The 25,955-nt window shown below is 37.2% G+C and overlaps 2 protein-coding genes and 1 long non-coding RNA gene across 6 annotated transcripts; all 3 read left to right on the top strand.

Moving 5' to 3' along the window:
- Nucleotides 1-14,915: 14,915 nt before the first annotated feature.
- On the top strand, nucleotides 14,916-16,469 carry LOC113350961. Its single transcript, XM_026595053.1, has 4 exons — nucleotides 14,916-14,963; nucleotides 15,482-15,643; nucleotides 15,732-15,885; nucleotides 16,144-16,469. Exons 1-4 carry the CDS (start codon nucleotides 14,916-14,918, stop codon nucleotides 16,344-16,346), a joined length of 567 nt encoding a protein of 188 aa, XP_026450838.1. The 3' UTR covers nucleotides 16,347-16,469.
- Nucleotides 16,470-16,960: 491 nt separating this feature from the next.
- Nucleotides 16,961-19,112, top strand: LOC113353218. 4 transcript variants are annotated; one of them, XR_003361155.1, is made up of 5 exons: nucleotides 16,961-17,418; nucleotides 17,541-17,807; nucleotides 18,096-18,237; nucleotides 18,311-18,496; nucleotides 18,668-19,112. It is a non-coding gene; the product is annotated as an uncharacterized LOC113353218 (long non-coding RNA). The 4 variants fall into 4 exon arrangements; XR_003361157.1 differs by lacking the exon at nucleotides 17,541-17,807 and having other exon boundaries at nucleotides 18,714-19,112; XR_003361154.1 differs by lacking the exon at nucleotides 17,541-17,807.
- A 1,986-nt stretch (nucleotides 19,113-21,098) lies between these two features.
- On the top strand, nucleotides 21,099-22,101 carry LOC113350959. Its single transcript, XM_026595052.1, has 3 exons — nucleotides 21,099-21,275; nucleotides 21,364-21,517; nucleotides 21,776-22,101. Exons 1-3 carry the CDS (start codon nucleotides 21,099-21,101, stop codon nucleotides 21,976-21,978), a joined length of 534 nt encoding a protein of 177 aa, XP_026450837.1. The 3' UTR covers nucleotides 21,979-22,101.
- The last annotated feature ends 3,854 nt before the right edge of the window (nucleotides 22,102-25,955 follow it).

Here is a 25,955-nt window from a genome sequence, read left to right as displayed (position 1 = left end):
GTTGGGAACGCCAAACTTTTCAAGGTTATGGTTCATACCGTGGTGAGCCCAATCACTATCCTCACAACCATTAGTCATACGAGAAAAATTCTGTTAATTCCTCTTTACTTGAGTCGACACGTAAGTTAGATGAGACAACACGTAAGTTCGCTGAAATGAATAACTTAGTTATGGACGAAAACAATGCAATGAGTGAACTTTTTTTACCTGACTTCCTAGATTACGTCAGGAATTCATGTGAGTCCGCCCAAAAGCTTTTGTTAGAGACCCAGAATAGAACTTCTCTAAAAGATCTAAATTTCCAAAATAGTGTTTCCAATTTTACCCTTGATGTAAATAGTGAATATTTGCCTAATTTAGAGGACGAGGTTAGAATAAAAGACACTACTTATTTAGATAAGGTTCAATCATTTTCGTACTATGATGATGAGGATAGCAGTAATGAAGAATCCGAAATATGTAGGCGTAGTGATCAGGAGTCTAGTAATCCAATTGAGTTGTATAGTGATTATATTATTTCTAGTTCAAATCCAAATAATTTTTACGATTATTCACCTATTCAAAAGGACGAGGATTTGATTAGGGATACCACCGTTTTAGACGATGTAGTTTTTCTTTTGATTACGAAGCCGATAGTGGTTTAGAGGAACGGGTTCATTTCAAAAATACTGTTTTAGAGTCTAGTGACTTAGAAACAATAGTCTTGGAAGAATAAGATAGACCCGTAGAGATGAGTAAAGATGCACTACCTGATAATAACTTAGAAGAATCTCTTGAATATTTTAAGGACTCTGAAGATACGGAAATTCAAGAAATAATTAGAGGTCTATCTAGAGACACTGAAAACTCTAAGTTTGGGGGTGATTATCACTTCCCTAGTGCCTTACCTTTAACTCTCAAAAAGTCCCTACACTTAGGACTTGATATTTGTGCCTCGACCATTTTACAAGATTACCTTCATACTCGTTTTCCCGAGCCTAATGATATCCATGAAGGAGTTCAGTCGTTAGAAACCCATCCTCTGGTTGATGTGGTTTTCCCAGGCTATGATCCCCAGATTGACTTTGTTTTCCCACCAAATAGTTTTCTTCCAACTGTGGGAACGTTTATATTCCAAATGTGTCGAATATTAAGTTGTGAGACTAAACCTAAATGCTTTAGGAAATTAGAATAGACACATTTGCTTAAGAATGACCACTACTCTCATTTTGGTCAATTGTGTAAGTCATATCTGATTGACTTAGAGGATCCGCAATTATTTAGGTTATTACTTTGTGATTTCAAGTTCTTATTTGAGTTTTTCCAGACTCTAGGACCTAATAATTTGGATCCAACCTATGAAGAAACGCAGCCAATGAAAATATTCTATTTATACCCTTTCATAGAACCTGAACCACAATTAGCGATAGTTATCAGGAAACTAGGTAAGGGCATGCTAGTGTTGTTCATTTCGTTGGTTCACTGCAGTTTCCTTTTGTCAGCTCTTTTTAGTTTTGAAGACCCACAGTTATTTCGACTGTTACTTTATGGTTCGAGTTGACTAATCCTTTCCTAAGTCTGGCTGAAGACTTTAAATTTAGCACTTCTTGGGAGGTATCCCATGCTCATGCAACACGGTAATATCTTTCCTTAACTCTTCCGCTTCAAATGGTAACAATTTCTCCTTGTTCATGCTTTTAGTTTCATCTTTAGAACATTGAGGACAATGTTAGATTTAAGTTTGGGGGTATGGGAGAAACTTTTTAGTTGCAATAAATAAACTCCGGAGCCTAGAATATTATGCGTATTTAGGATGACACTAACCAATCTAAGTGGATGGAAGCATTTTGGTTGTAGGAGTTGAGGAACCAATCTGAATAGATGGAAACATCTAAAGAGTCTATTCATAAAAGCACCGTATTTAGGATGAATGATTTTTCCTCCCCCAATTTGAGTTCTAAAAATGTCAAATTAACATATAGGGAGGGGTAGTGATAGACGCATTTATGTGTCTAATATAGCCCAATTGTATATATTGTTAGTACCCATTCTTGTACTTATTATGGTATTTTATTTATTTGTAGGTGTTTTTGGAAAAATAAGGTTTTGCGGCGAAAGTGACTGAAAATGTGGCATTTGGACCTCTGTAAACAGTGAACCGGAAGTACCCCGAAAGTATGTCGGAAGCACCCCAGAAATGTCCCGGAGGAACCTAGAAAAATTACTATTTCCCCCCCAAAAAAAGGATGTTTCCACCCCAGTTGCTAAAGGGAAACCAACAGTGGTTAGGGAGACACCCTTTCTTCACGATTCAAAAAAAACAAAAAATGGCGGGAAAATTTTATGCCATGCACACTTCACTGGCAGTTTAGGGTTCGATCTTGTATGGGATTTGAGCGAGATTCAATCGCTGGAAATGATTGGGATGGGCCTAATATAGCCTAACAGGCTTGGTACAATGAATTGGATCGAAAAACTTGGGCTGAACAATCCGTTAGAGAAGATCAAAGCTAAACAGAGACCGAAGCATCCTAGAAAGAATATATGTGGAAGATACTCGAGTAAAGAGGGAAGATATTGTACCTAGAAGGATATATATCGAATCCTAGAAGATAGAAATACCAAATATCTTCTATTAACGCATAATCAGAGTTCACAGGGAAACAAATCTTGGTTATTACCGTGATAATAAAGAAAAGATATGTGGGATTAAACCAAGAATATTTTGGTTGCTGTCGAGTATAAATAGGCTGTTGAGGTGATAGAAAATGGTGTCGAGAGTTTGGGGAAGTTTTGGAGGCTACAAAATGAAGAACTCACGAGTTGCAGAGCTGCCATTTTTCTGCTGCTGCTGCTGATGAAGAACACCAAGAACACGAAGAGTGGACTCGCAAAGACAGTCGTTTATGAACAGTGTGTAAGACGCACATCCGTGGGTCGCAGCGCAGTCTAAACAGTAGCAGCACTTGTCTTTTATCGTTCATTCTGTGACGCGTTTTTGTGCGTCACAGATTACAGTTTTACACCATTTTCTCTTCTTCTCATCATTTGTAAATCATTTTTGAGCCATAATAAATTATTTTGAGAGCATTTATACTATGATGAGCTAATTCCCTCGTAACCAAGGCAATGGAGGAAGCTATTCACGCAACATAAATGGGTAACTATTTCATTTAATTATATAATTCACCTAATCGCTGCTTTTGCAGAGTTTTAAATTGTTTGAATGATTGTCTTAATTATTTGTTATTCAGTTTGATAGGTTATGCTTGGTTTAATCTCTTGATAATCTATGCTTAAGGTTTACAAATAATATTTGAGAATCTGTATGATTGATAGTGAATTAAAGATAAAAGAGGACTTAATAATTGAATAGAGTTTTGAAATATTTATCATTTAATTTTGCATAATAGTGGAATCTAGTGTCTTGGTTACCTCTCGCACCCATTGTTAATATTTTTGTTTATATAATTTTATCAAATCTTTAAATTTAATCTTCACAAGTCCGAGAGTTTGAACCTCATTACTACAACCCACACAAAAAATATTAATCAGGTAGTTGGTTGATGGTGCATATGCAGACTATGCACCAAGTAAGCTTCATAGCTTAGTCGGAAGAGTATGAATGATGCCTAAGGCTCATTTATAGTTGTGTAGCCTCGCGAAGAGGGTATTTGATGCATAGGCATCGTTACGCCATATTGCGGACAAAACATGCATCACTTGGATGCATTTTGAAGGAACGACCTATACGGACTAGGCCATTTTTCCATTATTGCTTGGCCACGGCCATGAAAACGAGTTGGCTTAAGTTTTTGTCCCTTCGAGGATGAACTACGGTCTGTGCTTGATCCCTTTAGAGTAGGGAAGGGTACGTAGGCAGCCGCAATGAGTTGCAGCATTGCCGGTCCAGCACTTTGTCGCTCATATCATCTAATTGGGAGATGATTGCGACATTCTGGCCTCTTATATCATCTGGCTCGGTAGATCGAAGCAAGAGATGATTGCGGCCAGACTTGATGAGGCTAGTTGCTTGCCAGAAAGTGGATGCTCATACTTCCTATCAAGTCATAAAGAGTTGGTAAGTGAGGTAACGTAGGGAATGACAAGGGCTTGGTGCGGCCTACGCCAAAGTCCAAGGCTTATGCCTGGACAAGACTCGATGATGTGACGGTTGGTCAGCTAGATAGGAAATTCAGTGATGAATTCCCTACGTTGAGGCAAAGCCAGTGAAGCACGCAATATGCATCAACATTGGCCTTATGTCCTTAAACCCTTTAGCGGACAAAGGGTAAGTTTTGGAACGGCGTGGAAGCTAAGTTAGATGCATCATGCTCTACGAGCATGCTTGCAAGGGCAATTGAACGTGCATTTGCCTAGATTTGAGGCCCGTATCGTAACTTCATCACGGTGCATCGGGAAGATTACGGCCTACGGGGCAACGCGCCAAAGGCATAATTTTCCGGTCCGTCACACATACCATTTATTTATTGCTTTTAGTGTTACAGCAGATGTAATTTACTAGCTATTTGCTAGTGTGTACAAAGTTTGTACGTACGACATAATTAACATTGATGAGCGTATCTTTAATTATACTATATAAAATGTTTGATGATAGTATTTAAAACGTTTGCAATTAAACTCGACCAAAAGAAGGTTTAGGACCAATCTCTCATCAAAACACATCCAATATTGCAACAGCTGAGGAAAGAAATTGACACACTAATTGAAACGAGATATATTGAGCAGATGAATTCAGTGTGTAGAACACCTGGGCATTTCTGAACCAATTATAATGAAGAAATAAAATGGACATAAATGAGTAATCACCTGGTTTAGCCGGCCCATAGTCAAAGCTGCTATCACCTACATGGCCAAAACTGGGTCATCCTCGATTCCACCTTGAGAAATCTTCAATAACATATAAAACTGCATCATCAATCAACAAAAAAGTTGTCGAGTAAGGGATGAAGAGTTACAAGATAATATCTTTAGGAACATTCTTTTACACTAAAATCCATCCCTAGGTATGTCTAATAATTAAGCTGACAGTTTCGTGTTTCAGCTGCCGGAATCAGGGGAATACCCCCCACATACATATTCTGCTTACAAAAATTCTTAGTTTTGCAAGTAAATCCTAATCCATGTGAGGTAGTAACCAACCCAAACGGATAGCCTTCACTCTATTTGTGACAATTCGGTAATTAATCATCCATATTTATGATTTAAGAAAGAAAAAAAAATCATTTTGTTTCATTGAAATTATGTCTTTCTAAATCTCTCCAAGGCATAACACCCTAAATTTGCAATATATTTATGTTCTTTGCAAGATTTTTACTTGAGATGTATTACATCCGATCTATCCTTGATATTATGATAGCCGATAATATCAGGCTTGACCCATCATACCAGAAATAATAAGTACCACTTCAAAGGAGATGTGTGTTACACGCCCATATACATTGTAGAATGTGACGTAGCAGTATTTACTTCCTGGTTCTTCAATTTTGGTTGGATCTACTGATGGTATAATACTCAGATCTTTTCCGACTACTGATTTTTTAATCACCATTCTCAATCACTAATGTATGTAATAAATAATCAGATTTGAACTAATTTATGAAACAGTTATTATAAGTTTACAATTAGATAACATTACATCCAGGCACACTAAGAGAAACCTCAAAGTATAGCTCCTGTGATTTCTATACCCAATTAGGACTACTTGAGTTCAATCAATCATCAATAAAAAATAACAATGGGACTCTTTAACCCAACACAAAAGAGAGAGTTAAGAAATGAATAAAACAGTACCTTGTTATCAAATAAATATAGAAGATCATCCAGTGAATTCATAAACTTGTCACAAACAAGACCAAAAATAATGGTCTCGGTACCCTCCACTTTTCCAATTGTAGATTTCACTGAGCCGGAGGTAATCTGCTTTCCATATTCACAGACATCACTTTTAACCTACACCCAGAAAACAAAACTTAATCAAAAACCACATACAGAACTACTAGATATTATGATAAAAGAGAATTGTATTATTGAATGAGATGATTTACATTGAGAACCCATAATATATATATAGCGACACCATAACTTGGTATGCAAGACTAATACTTGTAAATCAGTTCATACAAAATATATCAAACGCTAAATATGACTCCAAATACTAAAACTTTCCACATAATATTTGTATACTCTAACAACCACAAATCACAGTTGAATCAAAGGATGAGGAAAAAACTGAAACATGGATTGAGAAATAAATTGAAACATGGATGGAGAATATGATAGCAAGTTAAAAACTGGAGTAGGTTAAATTAAGGTAACAATTCACCCGGAAAAAGAAAAGAATTGAAAAAGCAAAACCCACATTGAGGATTGTAAAAAAGGATGTACTGGTGAAAAAGTAGAAGAGGAAGATCCAAAATTAAAGTATTTAAGTATCATAGGAAGTGGTTAATTGCTAATTAAGATCTCAAATCTTGATGACTTAGATCCCCAATTTGATTTTTGATTTCCTTGACCACATCCCCTCAATTTCATGTTGGATCAAAACCCTCGGTGGAAATTTTTAGTGCTCAAAAAATATGTACCGAGGAGGTGAAAGCATAGGTGGCTATGGCATTGGTTGGAGTTAGCAAACACAGTGGGGAAGAAAGGGAGAGGAAGAGCTTAGGAGGGGGGAATTAGGAGGTTAGGTTAAAGAAAATGGGATCGTGCAGTGCGATTACATAGTATTTTGAGAACCCATCTGTGGACCCTACTTCTTTCCTTTTTTTTCTATGAATCCTACAGTATCTATAACTATACTCGTACGATACTTCTTCATGTTACTATGGCTGTAATTACAGAAACTGTTATTAATAATATTTTAATTAGATATGAGTTTTATTAAAAACTATTACAATATCTTAAAAATAGTAACAGTTCTTAAACTGTTATCATACATCATATTATGGTAACATTTTTGTATAAGAACTGCCACTGTAAAATTGTTCAGTAACGGTTTTAAAACTGTCATGGTTGTATTCCATTATTAGTGTGAGTTTTAAAAAGAAACTGATACCTATATCTCCCATCAATTCTTTGGAGACGGTTCATTAATGAACTGTCACCAAATCCCATATTTGTACTAGTATGCTATTGCAGCATCTCCTCATGAACTAGGTTTACATCATAAATAAAGAGGTAAGACTTTATAAGCGAAAACACCTTCATTCATTACTTCTCTTACATAACCATACCATGTATCATTACATGATTTATCCACCGATCATTTTGGAAAGCTAAAACTTCATTAACAAAGCAACTTGCTTACACCAAAGCAAAGTATATACAAACTTGAAGACTCAAATAAAAGTCTGTACAACCAAACTCTACACACATAGTTTGCAACAACCAACAACTAAAGCTAAATAAAACAATCTCAGAAAACACCATATTTTATTGTACCAAGTGTTGCCAATGGAGACAGCAACACTCCTTCTTGTTCTAGCTTAGTTTCTGCCTTTGTCTAAGTGAGCAAGAACTTCGCTGCATGGTCTCTTCCTTGAACCTTCACTTCGGCCTTCACGAGTCTTGCTAGAATGACTCCCATAGTCACCCCCAACTGATGCATTAAGTTGCACCTTAAGTGGACAGTTTCTACCGAAGTGTAAACCTTTGCAAATGAAACATCCCCTATACTTCTGGGCTGAAGGGAATATTTCATCTTCATTTGGATCATGCTTGTGCTTACTTCCTACAAATTTCTCCTTTCTTTTGGCCTCACCTTCACAACTTTGCACATCTTCTGTTGTTGTGAAACTGGTAAGCCCTCTTACCTCTTGAATAGCCATCTGGATACTCTGAATTTCGCACTTCTTAAGTTCAGAAATAACTAAAGAATTCGCGCCACTCAGAAATTGGAACATCTGATCTTCTTCACTCATGCCACGCACTTCTTGCACCAATGGAAGGAAGTTTTCATCATAGGCCTGTGGTGTACTCGTCATTTTTAGCCTACGTAAACTCTCTCTTGCGTACCAAGCACCATTGCTCGGCCAGAACTGACATCTTAGTCCTTCCTTCATGTCACTGAATTACCCCTTCAACTCAGTCACTTCAGCATTGGTTTCGTAATTCAACAAGGTTGCATCAGACACCTTGTCCTCGACTACACTTACCCTTTCGTCAAATTCTTTAAACCAATTTGATGTTCTTACTTCAAGTAAATATAGCCTGCCATTTTTCTTCAAAAACAAGAGGAATATCTAGGCCATCACAACCCATGTCAATGGTCATACTTCCAAGATCACCATATTACTCTAGTTGATCAAACATACTCGGTAGTTTTTTGTCGATCATCATGCCATTAGAACCCATTTCTAATGCAAACTCTCTTAATACAATGCACCACTTACTTGCTCACAGGAAAATAGCTTACGAGAGAAAAAAGTACCATCCAAACACAGCTCTGATACCCGAACTGTCACACCTTCAAATGCCCAGACAAATTTCTGCGAAAATGTAACCCGGCATCACAGTGGTTCTGTGAATCAAGCTTCACCCACCTGCACTTCAGCCTTATAAGTTTACACCAACGCAAACAACCAACTCACAAGTTCTATAGTAGAAGTATTTAGCCTTCTTTCTGTTCACTTAACTTCTCAAATGCATCCATAATACATTCAAACATTGTAATACATTACCAGCAACAATCAGTAAAACAGGAACACTTAAAACACGACATAATCAGCTCTTTTATTGCATCATAAGGAAGATATACAAAATTTCCCACCTCGGGACTTACACACACTTGTTCACCTTGAACCAAGCCTTAACCTTACAAAAACTCTCTCAATTTGAGTATCATGCTCTCCTATGTAATACAGCCTTATTTTCCATTCCTTAGGACTATTTATACAACAACTTTACTTGGCCAAAACCGTGCACAGACATTGCACACGCATATGACAGCCATTTGTCCCATGAAGCAGTTCCATAACTTCCTATAACTGTGCTAACTGGACAGTTTCTCTCTAAACTGGCGCCATTGTCCAACACAATATCTCTAGTAGTTAGGAACCTTCTCTCATGCTTATAAACTCCCTTTATAACTGTTCTACTTCATATCGCGTCATTGGCATGCTTGTGAAGTTCGTAACCAACTCCTAACTGTCACTTGAGCCGTATTACACACTTTCTGCGATTTACTAAATTCAACCTTGATCCAATGCTCTGCCATTTTGTCCGTGCATGCTTATTGCTCTAATATAATGCACGGACAATCCTTGTGCTTCAATCACCGAGGCCACCTCCTTAAGCTCATTCTGGTTGTTCATGCGTCATATGCTTCACTTAACCAATTTGCTTGACAATAACAATGCCACTCTTGCATTGCTAGCTTGTTTGCACTGTTCAAGATTTGGCCCTGCCTTGAACTAATGCATAGAACAACTCTTGGCCTATTCTACCTTCTTGCATCATTTTTGATTATGGGCCATCTAAATTTCATGGATATGCCTTAGTGCCAACATGGCATGTTGCATCTTGTCACTTTGGCTTAGTCTTTCCTTTCCCTCAATGAAGCTTCATTGTTTGTCGGCCAATAAACTTCGTTACTTAGCCAAATGTCTTTACAGTGTAGCGCTACCATAACACTTCACTGGCCCTGCAGGATTACGTCATTCTTAACACTTGATAGTCTATGCAGTGTCGCGCAATCATTGTCGAGCACTGACTTGACCTGTAATACAGTAACGCACAATCATTGTGCGCCACTTTCCTGGCATGTCATACTTAACCCCCTCATACGTCCACAAGTGGTTACCATATTGGTCCGTACATAGCATGTTGGAGTACCATTAGTGACACGGTTTGGAATTGGAACACATGGGAGTTATGTACAATTGCTGTTTGATAATTTTCGAAGTGGGAAATAACTTAAAATATTACGTGTTATGCAAATTGCAAAAGAAGCCAAATAGTTTTCCTGTTTTTGAAACCACCTTAATAGTTAATATATATAATTGACCGCATGAAAAAAGGAATTCCTAGCGGTATCACTGTTTCCTATCACATCTTACTAGTTACTACTGACCGATGTGCTAGAAGTTAATAACAAATAACCACAAAAATACGATAGAGAAAAGGGACCGGTGCAATATATCTTCTTATCTTGCACTCTTTCTATTCCATTTCTCGTTTTTATAATAATCCAAGAACACTAGTCCAGAAAGAGCTATTAATCACGCTTTTAAATAACAGACTAATTGCGTGAATATAATATTACAAACAAATTCTATCATATAACATCAAAATAGTGGGGTCCATCATTTCACGTTAAAGAACCGTCATTATCAAAGGTGGTAATTTCCTAGGTGTGTGATTTAAGGATGAACCATTAAATCAAGATTATGTCCGATAAATAAATTAGATTTATATACGCCCACCATAAATTTCCTATTGCGTACCCAAAAGTGGCCAGAGTAAAAGTTTGAAAATGGTTCACCGGCACAATTGCCATGAGTTTTTCTTTTTTGGTCGGTACCCCATTATCTAGAAGCTATAGGAAACAAAACCCTAGATACCCTAATCCTACGCATTTCTCTTTCATTTCCTTTTTTTTTCTTCCCTTTCCTTTTCCTCCACAGACCACAGCCGCCTCCTCCGAAGAAAATCTTCATCTCCTCCACAAACGCAGCAGTTTCTTTCTCACTTCAAAACGAAAACCCTATCTTCTGAATTGTTGCTAGATTTATTTATCTACAGAGCAGCTAGCGAGGTAAGAAACACAAAATGAAAACCTAATTTTCCAAGTTTCTGTTTTCTTGTAATTAATAAAGTTGATTAATTTTTTATCAAATTCGTGCTTTTATTGGTGTTTTAATGGTGAGTTTTGATCAGTTTGATTGATTACTGAAACAAAAGATTAGCTGGAACACATGATTCTTAGGACGTCAAATTAAAGGTCTTGCAGGGACTGAGACACTGAGACACCAAATAATGAGAAGAAAATCATTAGAAACGATTCATTTATTTAGTATATGGATGATTTCAATGGATTTAGAAATAAAACTGAGGTGCATTTGATAATTGTGGAATGGGTTAGAGTTCTATACGCACCAAGAAATCTGAATACATTGTAGTCTCTATCTCCCCCCTCTTGTGATTTTTTTTTTTTTGATTTCGACAAAGTTTTGATTTTTATGAGGAATACACATTTGATTCATTTTTTGTTATAGTTTTGAAATTTGTGTAATGGGATTGTAGATACAGGACAACAATATGGCACATGATGCATTAGCATTAGTTGATCATTTAGGTTGGTGAAAAGCTTATGCCTTTGGTCATTCCAGTGGTAGTATTCAGCATGTATCCAAGTAAAAGCTTGGTGAAGCATAGGTAGTAATTTATCAGTTGAATAAATGATGCTAATTGTGTAATTTGGATCTTTATTTTGATCCAAAGATTGCAAATTTCTTGTTCAGTAGGGTGTTAACTAGTATGTCTAGTTGTTCATCTAATTTTAGTTTTAGCAATTTTACATTTTTGCAACCATCTTTACCTGATTATTTAAAACTACAGCCTTTTTTCTCTGATAGCGAATGTGCCAGAGAAGTGAGCTCGCAATCATCCTTGTGGTGATACATCCAGGTAAAGGGTGAAGCACAATTTTTAAATTATATTATTCTTACTTCATGTGTTTTATAAAAACAAGCAGTTGAATCGCCTTTGGATCTTTGGTGTATTATGGTCTGCAGATAGATATAAAGGATATCCTGTTTATATGTGGTGGAGCCTTTATTGATTTGGAAAAGACTATTTCAGAAAGGTAATACTCCAATATCTTTCAGTATTATCTGTTGGTGGTACCTTGGGATCAAGTTTGTGTTGTTTCCATGGAGTTTAAGAGAATTCAAGATAATCTAAGATTCATTTTTTACAATTTTCTAGATGGCAAGACTCTTCTATTTGTTTTGGAGCTCCAGCTCTTGCAAGCTGTTGTGACTTCGTCTTTTATGGAATTCGAAAGAATTCTTATTTAAGTGGAATTCATGGGATTGCTGTATATGGTTTAATTTTACTTCTGCAACTGGCAAGTTGAAAGTGGGAATCTTATTGCATACGGTCTAATACCAGAATGTATTGGAAGCGTTACAATTTTAGTTACCAGAAATCTAATAAGTCTTTTATGGGTAACATCCTCACAGAAATTTGCACGTAATAATCATCACAACCTTATCTATATTTTGTTTTAAATAAATGGTTAATAGCAAACCTTTTTATCTAAAGCTTGTATGCCTTATGTTTAGATGATCAAAGGTTACTTAATTCTAATAAATAAATCTTAAGCACTGAAATTTATCTGATTCCAAAACTTCGACCTGCTTAAAGTACAATTTCAACATTTCATAATCTTAACAATTTAAATTAATATAAATTTACCCCGTTATCAACCCTTGAATATATTTTTTTAATAATGGATTGCCTGTTCTCCTTGTTTTCCAGATTGCTTCTGAAGGACCCACACACCAAGTGTTTGTGGTTTCATTGGATGATCTTTCAGGCGATGAGGATCAAGCGTGTAAGAAGTTCAGACTTAGAGTTGAGGATGTTCAAAGAAAGAATGTTCTTACCAATTTCTGGGCAAGTAAGAATCTACCATTTCGTCTCTTATTCATGATTTATGTTGATATATATATTTATAATTGTTCGATATTCAGGGAATGGATTTTACCACAGACAAGTTGAGACGTCTTGAAAGAAAGTGACAGACATTGATTAAAACCCATATTGATGTCAAGAAAACATACAACTTCACCTTGAGGTCATTCTGCATCAGATTCACCAAGAAGCGAGACAAACAGGTCAGGAGAACCTGTTATGCTCAATCTAGCCAGATTTGAGAGGTGAGTTCATGTCTTTCGATTTCAACATTTTCTTATTATTTCATGTTATTCATGTGTGTAAGATTTTTTTGTGACCTTATTGGAAGAATTCGGAAATCATGGTAAACCAGCATTTTCTTATTATTTCACGATTGTATCATCTGTACTTTGTATTGTCGGACTCGTCGCCAGATGGTTGAAAACATGGTAAGCCAGGCCTCTTCATGTGATCTTACAGAATTGGTGGCAAATTTATCCCTGCGATGATTGGAAAAGATATTATGAAGGCTACATCAAGCATTTACCCATTGCAGAATGTGTTCATTTGGAAGGTGGGTGATCATAAGTTTGATAAATTATAGATGCAGGTGCTATGTATGCGATAAGGAAAGAGTACTTGGAGATGTTGCAAGAGGTGACATGACTAAGTGGCCAAAATTTATGTAAATCCTGTAGGAGAGCTAACATATTAGAGTGGCAAGATTAGGTGACATTATTAGTTGATAGAATTCAGTTTTAGTGTTTAATATGCAATTCTATGTTGATAGTAATATAATTTATCTTTCAATTTGTATTCAGAGATTATATGTTTTGAATGTTATTTTGGTATTAATATAAAGTTAAATTCATCTTTACAGTGCAATTAGTTTTTGTTCAATTAAACCGTTTCATTTATTTCCAGAGATAGTCAAAATTTTTGTTTCAGATCCAATCAATTTATGAATCACAGGATCTGAATGGTAGTATCTGAATCGCCAGATCTGAATTATAAAGTCTGAATCAGTGGCCTGAATGATGATGGAGCACTTACATAGGACGGACATAACCTGTTATTAAATTTAACATACGAGAATCGTGGTACTTAATAACAGAATATGTCTGTGACTTAAAATCATGTATTTTATTTGTCATATGTTAATGGCGTTTTTAGTTTGTCATTTATAAGAGTCACACCAAATAAATGACGGTTCTAATAACAGATAAAACTCGTGACAAACCATGTTTTGTAACAGACTTCATTCGTCATTTAGTCCCTTCTGGACTAGTGGAACTGTAATTGCTAGAACAGAATGCAGTTGATATTATGGATTAATTGACGACTAGCTACCTTTATATTTATGAAATTGGATGAGCTTCTACAGGTAAAAAAGGTTATCGGTAACCAGCTACGGAAACACGGTTAAAAGTTTAGGGGGCCAAAATAGATTTATGGTTCAAAAGTCACCTTTTAACAAGGAAAGTTATTTTTAACCTTGAAAAATAAAGTTATTTTGGATTGGATTTATAAATTTCTATGTGGCTACAGTACCTGCAGTTCGGTCACTGCGGTGATGGCAAGAAAAAGATAGTTCACCATATTTATGCAGTGTGGTGGTGACTGATCATATTCAGATGCATTAGTTAGCTAGTTCAATTTGGTGACTGATCAAATTCAAATGGATTAATATGGATACCAAAATCTTTATACACTTATTTTTATCATCGCACCGCAAGAAGAAAACATGCTATTATTGACGACACACAATGCCTCCAATTTTCTTCATATTTTAGATGCATGAGTAAGACAAACGTAGTTCAATTGTTAATTAGATTGTTTAAACATACATTATGATTTATTTACCATCGTACCTCGGGTTCACATTATAAATTAGTACTGAATGGTGCATATAGACAGCACGATTTATAAAGGCTGATACCAAATACTAAAGACTGATACCATCTCAAGATCTTACAAGATCCTGACCGTTGAATAGGCTAAATGGTATCAGCCCTAGTAATAATGATATCAGCCTTTATAAATCATGCACAGACAGTGTGAGTGAGCTAGATTAGCCTGACAGAGAGAGAAGAAGATTGTGTATCCAATGGAGAGTGATAAAAAAATGCTTTTTGTTGTCATGATCGTTACAGTGCTTTCTATGGATACTAAGAGTTTCATTATCCTAAGTGGTGTCGCTGCCCAGGGATACAACCGTTATTATCAGTGGGAGCGGCAAAAACAACACCGCTAATATAAGCAACAACACCAACAACAACAATGGTAACCTAAACATGGGTAGTAGTAGTACTGCAGCCAGCTCTGATGGTGAGAACGCAGAGGTAATGCCACGAACTGGGACAACCAGTAGAGGACGCATCCGCACCACCTAACATTATGCCAGAACTGGGACAACCAGTGGTGGACGCATCCGCACCACCTAACATTATGCCAGTGGAACTACCACCACCTATGTCCGTATCCCCACCATCCAACTCTGTACCAGTTTACAGTCGTAGGTACGGATACACTCGGGGGCCAATGGAGGATTCGGAATTTAGACATGGCGAATCTTGGTTAGCACCCGAGCCAGCTCTAGTGGAAAATCGGAAACAATTGCATCCCTAGAGGCTGCCATTTGGGAAGGTGACTTACAATTCAATGAAACGATCTTTGAGGTGGGAGACTCAAAGACTACCATTAGAGTATTATTATATACATAGTACTAAATAAGAGCCAAAATTACTTACCGTCATCTGCCTCTATTCTACTTTGTTTCTTCTAATTCCATTTGGTCTTTGCATAATTTATTTCCAAACTGAATAATCCGATCTATGATCCGGACATGAAGTTCCTGCAGGATATATACTACATTGCTCGTGACAACCCTGTTATCGGATCTGCAGCTCTTGAGTCTCTGGATTCTTTTAGTTCTGAAGATTTTCTTTGTGAAGATCCGTCTTTTCTCGAGAATGCTTCGTTGAATTTAACTCTTCAACAACATGCTCCTTTGATGGGTTTAGTGAGTATCTACAGCTTCTTCTTTATCTTATCTTTTAGGTTTTTGGTAATATCTTTCTTTCTAAGGTTCTGATCTTTTTAACTCGCAGGAAGTCAACCGTCATATGGCTAATCTCGTGGAGACCAGACTATCTTGGGAGAGGTTGGATACAGCTCATGCTCTTATTAAGAAGTTGATTCGAGAGATTAACGAAGAAAAGGAGTATGGTAGCAAACAAGACAAGAAGAATGAAAAATTGCGAAGTAAGCCCTTTTCCTCGTAGATTTAGCCCTTGCCTTTGCTTCTGTTTCAGTTATTTTCTTATTCCATTTTTCATCAAGCTCGATGCATGAAACGTCAAATGGATGCTTTCGAAGCGTCTGCCTTGCTCGAAGATGTTCGTGCCGAGAATCTGAACCTTTCAACCCAGAATGACAGTTATGTGACCGAAAACGCAATTCTTAATGAGAAGGTTGAAACTCTTTTCTCACAAATGGATCGCCTGTCCATCGATTGTGCAGGTAATGAAGAATTGAACCATTATCTTCGTATTGAAAATCAAAATCTTAATATCGAGCTTCAACGGGTCAACAATTCCCTTACAACTTCAAGGAATCTCCATTCTACGTCTTTAAGCTTGAATAAACGTCTTGAAGAAGATAAAGGACGAATAATTAATATGAAGGACAAGTCTGAGAGTAAACTTCACAAATCCCGTGGCTAAGTGGTTGGTCTAAAAGAAGAGATTCAATGTTTAAAGAGAAAAATAGAGTTTCTTCTTGCCCATTCAGAAAACCCTCAGCGCTAAAAGTCTGTTAAACCCTCCACTCATGTTAACCGTGCCAATGTTCGCAAGAATAAGGGGTCGCTTGTTATTCAACCTGACAAAGATGTTTCGAAATCCGATCATGGTAAAGGTTGGGACAATTCATATCATGAACTTTGTCTACAACTTGAAGCTGCAAACCTTGAAGTCTCCAGGCTTGATCATCTGAACTCCGATGTTCAGCAGACTTTGAATTCCACTATCTTTCAAATGGAAGGTAGTTTAAGGCTTTGTAGATAACTTTGGTTGTGTTGACTTTCTCGGATTTCTAATCCCTCTTTTCTCGTATTCGCAGAGTCTGAGGAACACTGTAAGAATCAGATCCTTCACGTGTCTCGTGAAAGGGATGGTCCTCGTGCTAAGGTTGCGAAAATGTCTCGCAAGAATACCCAGGACCATATGGTCAAACTTTTCAAAGAGTTTTGCGATATTCGCGGCATTCCTCGTGAACCTCTTGATCTTGAAATATTTTCTGATGATGAACAGTAAGATGACGAGAAGACTTTATCAGATAAGGAGAATGATGACGAGGACGATGGTTCTGACAGAAATGATGAAGCAGAAAGGGTAGAAGGTGATGCTTCTAAAGATGCTTCTGTTCCAGCAAACTTCGCTGGTCAGGCCTCCAATCCTCTTTTTCAATCTCAGGTAAATGACATCGAGGCTGGTGCTGGTGCAGGAACTTGCGAAGTTGGTGATGGTATTCCCGAGATAGAGGTTACTGGAGGTGTTCCTATTCGGCAACAATCCTCGTTTCTCTGCCTTTGTTCTTGTAGGTCTATATTATTTCGCTTCTCCTGATGACTTTTATTTGAACTGGGCGCTCCCAAGTTTGGAGGGCAGAATATTTTGGATATTCCTTTTAATATATTTCGCATTTTCTTGGGTATAATTATAATTTGATACATGCTTGCCAATTTGATACATGTGGTGGAGCCTTTATTGATTTGGAAAAGACTATTTCAGAAAGGTAATACTCCAATATCTTTCAGTATTATCTGTTGGTGGTACCTTGGGATCAAGTTTGTGTTGTTTCCATGGAGTTTAAGAGAATTCAAGATAATCTAAGATTCATTTTTTACAATTTTCTAGATGGCAAGACTCTTCTATTTGTTTTGGAGCTCCAGCTCTTGCAAGCTGTTGTGACTTCGTCTTTTATGGAATTCGAAAGAATTCTTATTTAAGTGGAATTCATGGGATTGCTGTATATGGTTTAATTTTACTTCTGCAACTGGCAAGTTGAAAGTGGGAATCTTATTGCATACGGTCTAATACCAGAATGTATTGGAAGCGTTACAATTTTAGTTACCAGAAATCTAATAAGTCTTTTATGGGTAACATCCTCACAGAAATTTGCACGTAATAATCATCACAACCTTATCTATATTTTGTTTTAAATAAATGGTTAATAGCAAACCTTTTTATCTAAAGCTTGTATGCCTTATGTTTAGATGATCAAAGGTTACTTAATTCTAATAAATAAATCTTAAGCACTGAAATTTATCTGATTCCAAAACTTCGACCTGCTTAAAGTACAATTTCAACATTTCATAATCTTAACAATTTAAATTAATATAAATTTACCCCGTTATCAACCCTTGAATATATTTTTTTAATAATGGATTGCCTGTTCTCCTTGTTTTCCAGATTGCTTCTGAAGGACCCACACACCAAGTGTTTGTGGTTTCATTGGATGATCTTTCAGGCGATGAGGATCAAGCGTGTAAGAAGTTCAGACTTAGAGTTGAGGATGTTCAAAGAAAGAATGTTCTTACCAATTTCTGGGCAAGTAAGAATCTACCATTTCGTCTCTTATTCATGATTTATGTTGATATATATATTTATAATTGTTCGATATTCAGGGAATGGATTTTACCACAGACAAGTTGAGACGTCTTGAAAGAAAGTGACAGACATTGATTAAAACCCATATTGATGTCAAGAAAACATACAACTTCACCTTGAGGTCATTCTGCATCAGATTCACCAAGAAGCGAGACAAACAGGTCAGGAGAACCTGTTATGCTCAATCTAGCCAGATTTGAGAGGTGAGTTCATGTCTTTCGATTTCAACATTTTCTTATTATTTCATGTTATTCATGTGTGTAAGATTTTTTTGTGACCTTATTGGAAGAATTCGGAAATCATGGTAAACCAGCATTTTCTTATTATTTCACGATTGTATCATCTGTACTTTGTATTGTCGGACTCGTCGCCAGATGGTTGAAAACATGGTAAGCCAGGCCTCTTCATGTGATCTTACAGAATTGGTGGCAAAATTTATCCCTGCGATGATTGGAAAAGATATTATGAAGGCTACATCAAGCATTTACCCATTGCAGAATGTGTTCATTTGGAAGGTGGGTGATCATAAGTTTGATAAAATTATAGATGCAGGTGCTATGTATGCGATAAGGAAAGAGTACTTGGAGATGTTGCAAGAGGTGACATGACTAAGTGGCCAAAATTTATGTAAATCCTGTAGGAGAGCTAACATATTAGAGTGGCAAGATTAGGTGACATTATTAGTTGATAGAATTCAGTTTTAGTGTTTAATATGCAATTCTATGTTGATAGTAATATAATTTATCTTTCAATTTGTATTCAGAGATTATATGTTTTGAATGTTATTTTGGTATTAATATAAAGTTAAATTCATCTTTACAGTGCAATTAGTTTTTGTTCAATTAAACCGTTTCATTTATTTCCAGAGATAGTCAAAAATTTTGTTTCAGATCCAATCAATTTATGAATCACAGGATCTGAATGGTAGTATCTGAATCGCCAGATCTGAATTATAAAGTCTGAATCAGTGGCCTGAATGATGATGGAGCACTTACATAGGACGGACATAACCTGTTATTAAATTTAACATACGAGAATCGTGGTACTTAATAACAGAATATGTCTGTGACTTAAAATCATGTATTTTATTTGTCATATGTTAATGGCGTTTTTAGTTTGTCATTTATAAAGAGTCACACCAAATAAATGACGGTTCTAATAACAGATAAAACTCGTGACAAACCATGTTTTGTAACAGACTTCATTCGTCATTTATAGTCCCTTCTGGACTAGTGGAACTGTAATTGCTAGAACAGAATGCAGTTGATATTATGGATTAATTGACGACTAGCTACCTTCATATTTATGAAATTGGATGAGCTTCTACAGGTAAAGAAAGGTTATCGGTAACCAGCTACGGAAACACGGTTAAAAGTTTAGGGGGCCAAAATAGATTTATGGTTCAAAAGTCACCTTTTAACAAGGAAAGTTATTTTTAACCTTGAAAAATAAAGTTATTTTGGATTGGATTTATAAATTTCTATGTGGCTACAGTACCTGCAGTTCGGTCACTGCGGTGATGGCAAGAAAAAGATAGTTCACCATATTTATGCAGTGTGGTGGTGACTGATCATATTCAGATGCATTAGTTAGCTAGTTCAATTTGGTGACTGATCAAATTCAAATGGATTAATATGGATACCAAAATCTTTATACACTTATTTTTATCATCGCACCGCAAGAAGAAAACATGCTATTATTGACGACACACAATGCCTCCAATTTTCTTCATATTTTTAGATGCATGAGTAAGACAAACGTAGTTCAATTGTTAATTAGATTGTTAATAAATACATTATGATTTTATTTACCATCGTACCTCGTGGGTTCACATTATAAATTAGTAATCTGAATGGTGCATATAGACAGCACGATTTATAAAGGCTGATACCAAATTACTAAAGACTGATACCATCTCAAGATCTTACAAGATCCTGACCGTTGAATAGGCTAAATGGTATCAGCCCTAGTAATACTGATATCAGCCTTTATAAATCATGCACAGACAGTGTGAGTGAGCTAGATTAGCCTGACAGAGAGAGAAGAAGATTGTGTATCCAATGGAGAGTGATAAAAAAATGCTTTTTGTTGTCATGATCGTTACAGTGCTTTCTATGGATACTAAGAGTTTCATTATCCTAAGTGGTGTCGCTGCCCAGGGTGATACAACCGTTATTATCAGTGGGAGCGGCAAAAACAACACCGCTAATATAAGCAACAACACCAACAACAACAATGGTAACCTAAACATGGGTAGTAGTAGTACTGCAGCCAGCTCTGATGGTGAGAACGCAGAGGTAATGCCCGCACCAGAACTGGGACAACCAGTAGAGGACGCATCCGCACCACCTAACATTATGCCAGAACTGGGACAACCAGTGGTGGACGCATCCGAACCACCTAACATTATGCCAGTGGAACTACCACCACCTATGTCCGTATCCCCACCATCCAACTCTGTACCAGTTTACAGTCGTAGGTACGGATACACTCGGGGGCCAATGGAGGATTCGGAATTTAGACATGGCGAATCTTGGTTAGCACCCGAGCCAGCTCTAGTGGAAAATCGGAAACAATTGCATCCCTAGAGGCTGCCATTTGGGAAGGTGACTTACAATTCAATGAAACGATCTTTGAGGTGGGAGACTCAAAGACTACCATTAGAGTATTATTATATACATAGTACTAAATAAGAGCCAAAATTACTTACCGTCATCTGCCTCTATTCTACTTTGTTTCTTCTAATTCCATTTGGTCTTTGCATAATTTATTTCCAAACTGAATAATCCGATCTATGATCCGGACATGAAGTTCCTGCAGGATATATACTACATTGCTCGTGACAACCCTGTTATCGGATCTGCAGCTCTTGAGTCTCTGGATTCTTTTAGTTCTGAAGATTTTCTTTGTGAAGATCCGTCTTTTCTCGAGAATGCTTCGTTGAATTTAACTCTTCAACAACATGCTCCTTTGATGGGTTTAGTGAGTATCTACAGCTTCTTCTTTATCTTATCTTTTAGGTTTTTGGTAATATCTTTCTTTCTAAGGTTCTGATCTTTTTAACTCGCAGGAAGTCAACCGTCATATGGCTAATCTCGTGGAGACCAGACTATCTTGGGAGAGGTTGGATACAGCTCATGCTCTTATTAAGAAGTTGATTCGAGAGATTAACGAAGAAAAGGAGTATGGTAGCAAACAAGACAAGAAGAATGAAAAATTGCGAAGTAAGCCCTTTTCCTCGTAGATTTAGCCCTTGCCTTTGCTTCTGTTTCAGTTATTTTCTTATTCCATTTTTCATCAAGCTCGATGCATGAAACGTCAAATGGATGCTTTCGAAGCGTCTGCCTTGCTCGAAGATGTTCGTGCCGAGAATCTGAACCTTTCAACCCAGAATGACAGTTATGTGACCGAAAACGCAATTCTTAATGAGAAGGTTGAAACTCTTTTCTCACAAATGGATCGCCTGTCCATCGATTGTGCAGGTAATGAAGAATTGAACCATTATCTTCGTATTGAAAATCAAAATCTTAATATCGAGCTTCAACGGGTCAACAATTCCCTTACAACTTCAAGGAATCTCCATTCTACGTCTTTAAGCTTGAATAAACGTCTTGAAGAAGATAAAGGACGAATAATTAATATGAAGGACAAGTCTGAGAGTAAACTTCACAAATCCCGTGGCTAAGTGGTTGGTCTAAAAGAAGAGATTCAATGTTTAAAGAGAAAAATAGAGTTTCTTCTTGCCCATTCAGAAAACCCTCAGCGCTAAAAGTCTGTTAAACCCTCCACTCATGTTAACCGTGCCAATGTTCGCAAGAATAAGGGGTCGCTTGTTATTCAACCTGACAAAGATGTTTCGAAATCCGATCATGGTAAAGGTTGGGACAATTCATATCATGAACTTTGTCTACAACTTGAAGCTGCAAACCTTGAAGTCTCCAGGCTTGATCATCTGAACTCCGATGTTCAGCAGACTTTGAATTCCACTATCTTTCAAATGGAAGGTAGTTTAAGGCTTTGTAGATAACTTTGGTTGTGTTGACTTTCTCGGATTTCTAATCCCTCTTTTCTCGTATTCGCAGAGTCTGAGGAACACTGTAAGAATCAGATCCTTCACGTGTCTCGTGAAAGGGATGGTCCTCGTAATGAAGTTTCTCAACTTAAAGCGGATGTTGAAGGATTGAATGCGGATTTGGACGAGATGGATAAGGATGCTGCTAAGGTTGCGAAAATGTCTCGCAAGAATACCCAGGACCATATGGTCAAACTTTTCAAAGAGTTTTGCGATATTCGCGGCATTCCTCGTGAACCTCTTGATCTTGAAATATTTTCTGATGATGAACAGTAAGATGACGAGAAGACTTTATCAGATAAGGAGAATGATGACGAGGACGATGGTTCTGACAGAAATGATGAAGCAGAAAGGGTAGAAGGTGATGCTTCTAAAGATGCTTCTGTTCCAGCAAACTTCGCTGGTCAGGCCTCCAATCCTCTTTTTCAATCTCAGGTAAATGACATCGAGGCTGGTGCTGGTGCAGGAACTTGCGAAGTTGGTGATGGTATTCCCGAGATAGAGGTTACTGGAGGTGTTCCTATTCGGCAACAATCCTCGTTTCTCTGCCTTTGTTCTTGTAGGTCTATATTATTTCGCTTCTCCTGATGACTTTTATTTGAACTGGGCGCTCCCAAGTTTGGAGGGCAGAATATTTTGGATATTCCTTTTAATATATTTCGCATTTTCTTGGGTATAATTATAATTTGACACATGCTTGCCAATTTTCCATAAGTTTTACGCTTGTTTTTATTCTCCTTGCCAAGTATATACTTACGAAGGAAGTGCACAAAAGAATACAAAATATAGAATTATATACTTGCCTCTTATTTTTTTTGTGAAATTCAGAAGCAACCTTTTAGCCTCTTCGTTATGTCTTTGCTAGGCACTTTGTTGCCTTAGTTCTTTCGATATTAGTCTGGCTACTTTACCAGTTGTAACTCGGTTCTTGCTTAAGAATTTTCGCCTTTGTCGAATATTTGACTCCACCTTTTTCTTTAAGGAATGAAAAATTTGCGAAGGTAATGCTTAGAAGAATACCAAATATAAAAATATATATTTACCTCTTATTCTTATGAAGCATTCCGTAGCATATCCACGTCCGTCTTCTTTTAATTCATTGCCTTTGTTTTGCATTCAATTCTGAGCTCTATTAGCGCTTTGCGTTTTGCATGCTGCCTCTTGATCTGATGTGGATTTATTCATTTCACAGAATATATCCAGTCTTTGACCTTTTCTTATTTTCGTTTCCTTAGTCTGATACCGATTAAATCACTTTGTCGTCCATTTCGTAGGATGCTCGTGATTCTTCGCAGCTATCGTCCTTATCTTGCGATATAGGGTATTATGGCGGTCTCATTTTTCTTTTCATCTTTTTTCTTTATATGATGATTTTGCTTTGACATCTGTTTCATATTTTCCTCTAGTTTGCCCCTTATGTTTCTTATATTTTGGGTTATGAATTGTTTCGGGTACGGTTTTATTGTCTTCTACTTGTATTAGATTTTGGTCTTACCAGCCGGTTGAGTAGGACTTACCGTGTCCTTGTCTTCTACTTGTATATGGCTATACGAGGTCTTATTGCGCCTCCTAATTAAGGTCTTATTGTGCCTCGCCCTGTCTTTAAGGGTCTTAATTCGATGAGGTATCAGGCGCTCGTTATTCTTACGAATAACGATCCATCAACTTCCGTGAGTAATAGCCCCATGATATTGCCGTCTTTGTTTAGTCACACAGCTCCCTAATCTGGAGGGTGTCGTCCCTTTATACTCCTTCTGATTTCCCCTTCAAGGAAGTTAACCCTAACATGCATGTTGATCTCTTCCCATCGGGTTATTACAATAGTCAGTTGTTTTCGTGACTTCTTATCCCTTCGCCGATATGGCTCATGGTTACGAAGTCACACCCTAGGTGGGGTTTCTTTGGGACCGAGTGCATCGTAGCCAGGACTTGCCACACGGTCATGATTGGTAACGCTCCAGACGTTCCAGGCACCCGCAGCTCAACCGAATACGTCGGTGCCCTGGTCATATTTTTGCACCCCTTACCGAAGGCCATCACCAAAAAGGGGAACCCTCGGAGGATAGGTATTATCATTGCCCCTAGCTTATATCTCCGAGAGTTGTTCACGACGTGCGTTAGGATTTATCGTTTCCTATTACACTTTCGCGCGAACTAGGGTGCATGTCGTGGATTCTCAACCTTCCTAGCGAAGGTTTTAAGGTTTCCCTGGAAACCATTTTATTTCGTGCATCTTATCAGCCTCCTAATATAGGGTCTTATTCGTCTGTTGTTTAGGTCTTGGTTTGCTTTGATTCACCTTGTGAAAGTATCAAAATTTATTTTATCAAGTAATTGATCTGTTTATTGAACATTCAAATGTTATTAATCTCAATTTTCCTAACACAATACATCGCTTATAGATAACTTTGCCTGATTTCCTCTTGAACCATTCCTTGTCTTTTCTTGAGTAACCTTTATTTTGAACAACAGTTTTCTTCCTCTTCGCAAATATAGTCATGATGATACTCTCTTAATTCCTTCATCTGCACCTCTTTCCTGATCCTGAATAATCTTAGGAATAAGGGGTTCTTAGTTGATAAAGCATAGATGAAAGATCGTACTAAATCTTCTTCCGACAATCTTCCTTTGAGTTCGCGGCAAATCCCATTCCACCTCGTTAATATGCTTCGTAGGATTTCATTGTCCATTTGTTTTAAAGAAAATAATGTCGCGATCTCAGGTTTGCAGGGCTCACTTCGTGCATATATATTCACCATCTCGCTTTGCTCCCATGGCTCTGTTCTTCTCCTCGCCATGACATTGCTTATCGCTCCCTTTTTGCTGGTTGTCATCGATTGTTGGGTCCGATATTCCCTTTCTCTAAATTCCCTCCTACGTGCTTCTATGAATCTTCGCAAGTCTTTCCCCTTATTTCGATCTCCTCGTCTTCTCATTTCAATAGGCGCTGGTTCTTTGTCCGAGGTATTTCCTCCTCTCTTGGTGTCATACTTAATTTGCTTCCTTTTGAGACGGTTGTTCTTGATTATAAGTTCTTCATTTTGTCTTTCAATTTTTGTTCATTCCATTATCAAGTTTTCCTTCCTTCGCCTTTCTTGGTAGAGTTCCTCCCTTAATCTTTCAATCTATCTGTTCTTTGAAAGTATCTCTCTCTTTATTTCTTTGATCTCGTGCTTCGCTATCTTCAACGTTATTTTCTGTTTCTTGAATTGATCTCTTTTTATTCTTATTAGAGTTTATCTTTTGTTTCTCTAGTGAGATTTACCCTTTTTTTGCTATCGATGTTTCTTCTTTATTTGTTTCTTTGTTCGTTGTCATCTTTTCATCTTGTTTTATCTCGCCGAAGCCATCCTTTTCTGGATTTATTTCGTGTTTCTCCCCATGGATAATTAGGGATTTACCCCTTCTTCATGGGTTCTTAGGTGACATAATCCCTTCTTCATTTGTTCCAATCTTGAACACCATCATTCTTTCTCCTTTATTTGCTTCCGACACACTCTTCTTTTGCTCCATATTTGTTTTTAGCTTCTCTTCGTAGTTATGAACATCCTTCTCATTACAATCTCGCGCATCCTTTTGGTCTCCTTTGA

The sequence above is a fragment of the Papaver somniferum genome, chromosome 2 (assembly GCF_003573695.1).
Source record: "Papaver somniferum cultivar HN1 chromosome 2, ASM357369v1, whole genome shotgun sequence".
Lineage (NCBI taxonomy): Eukaryota > Viridiplantae > Streptophyta > Magnoliopsida > Ranunculales > Papaveraceae > Papaver > Papaver somniferum.
The sequence above is the reverse complement of the archived record's forward strand: the minus strand, read 5'-3'. Positions and strand labels throughout refer to the sequence as shown.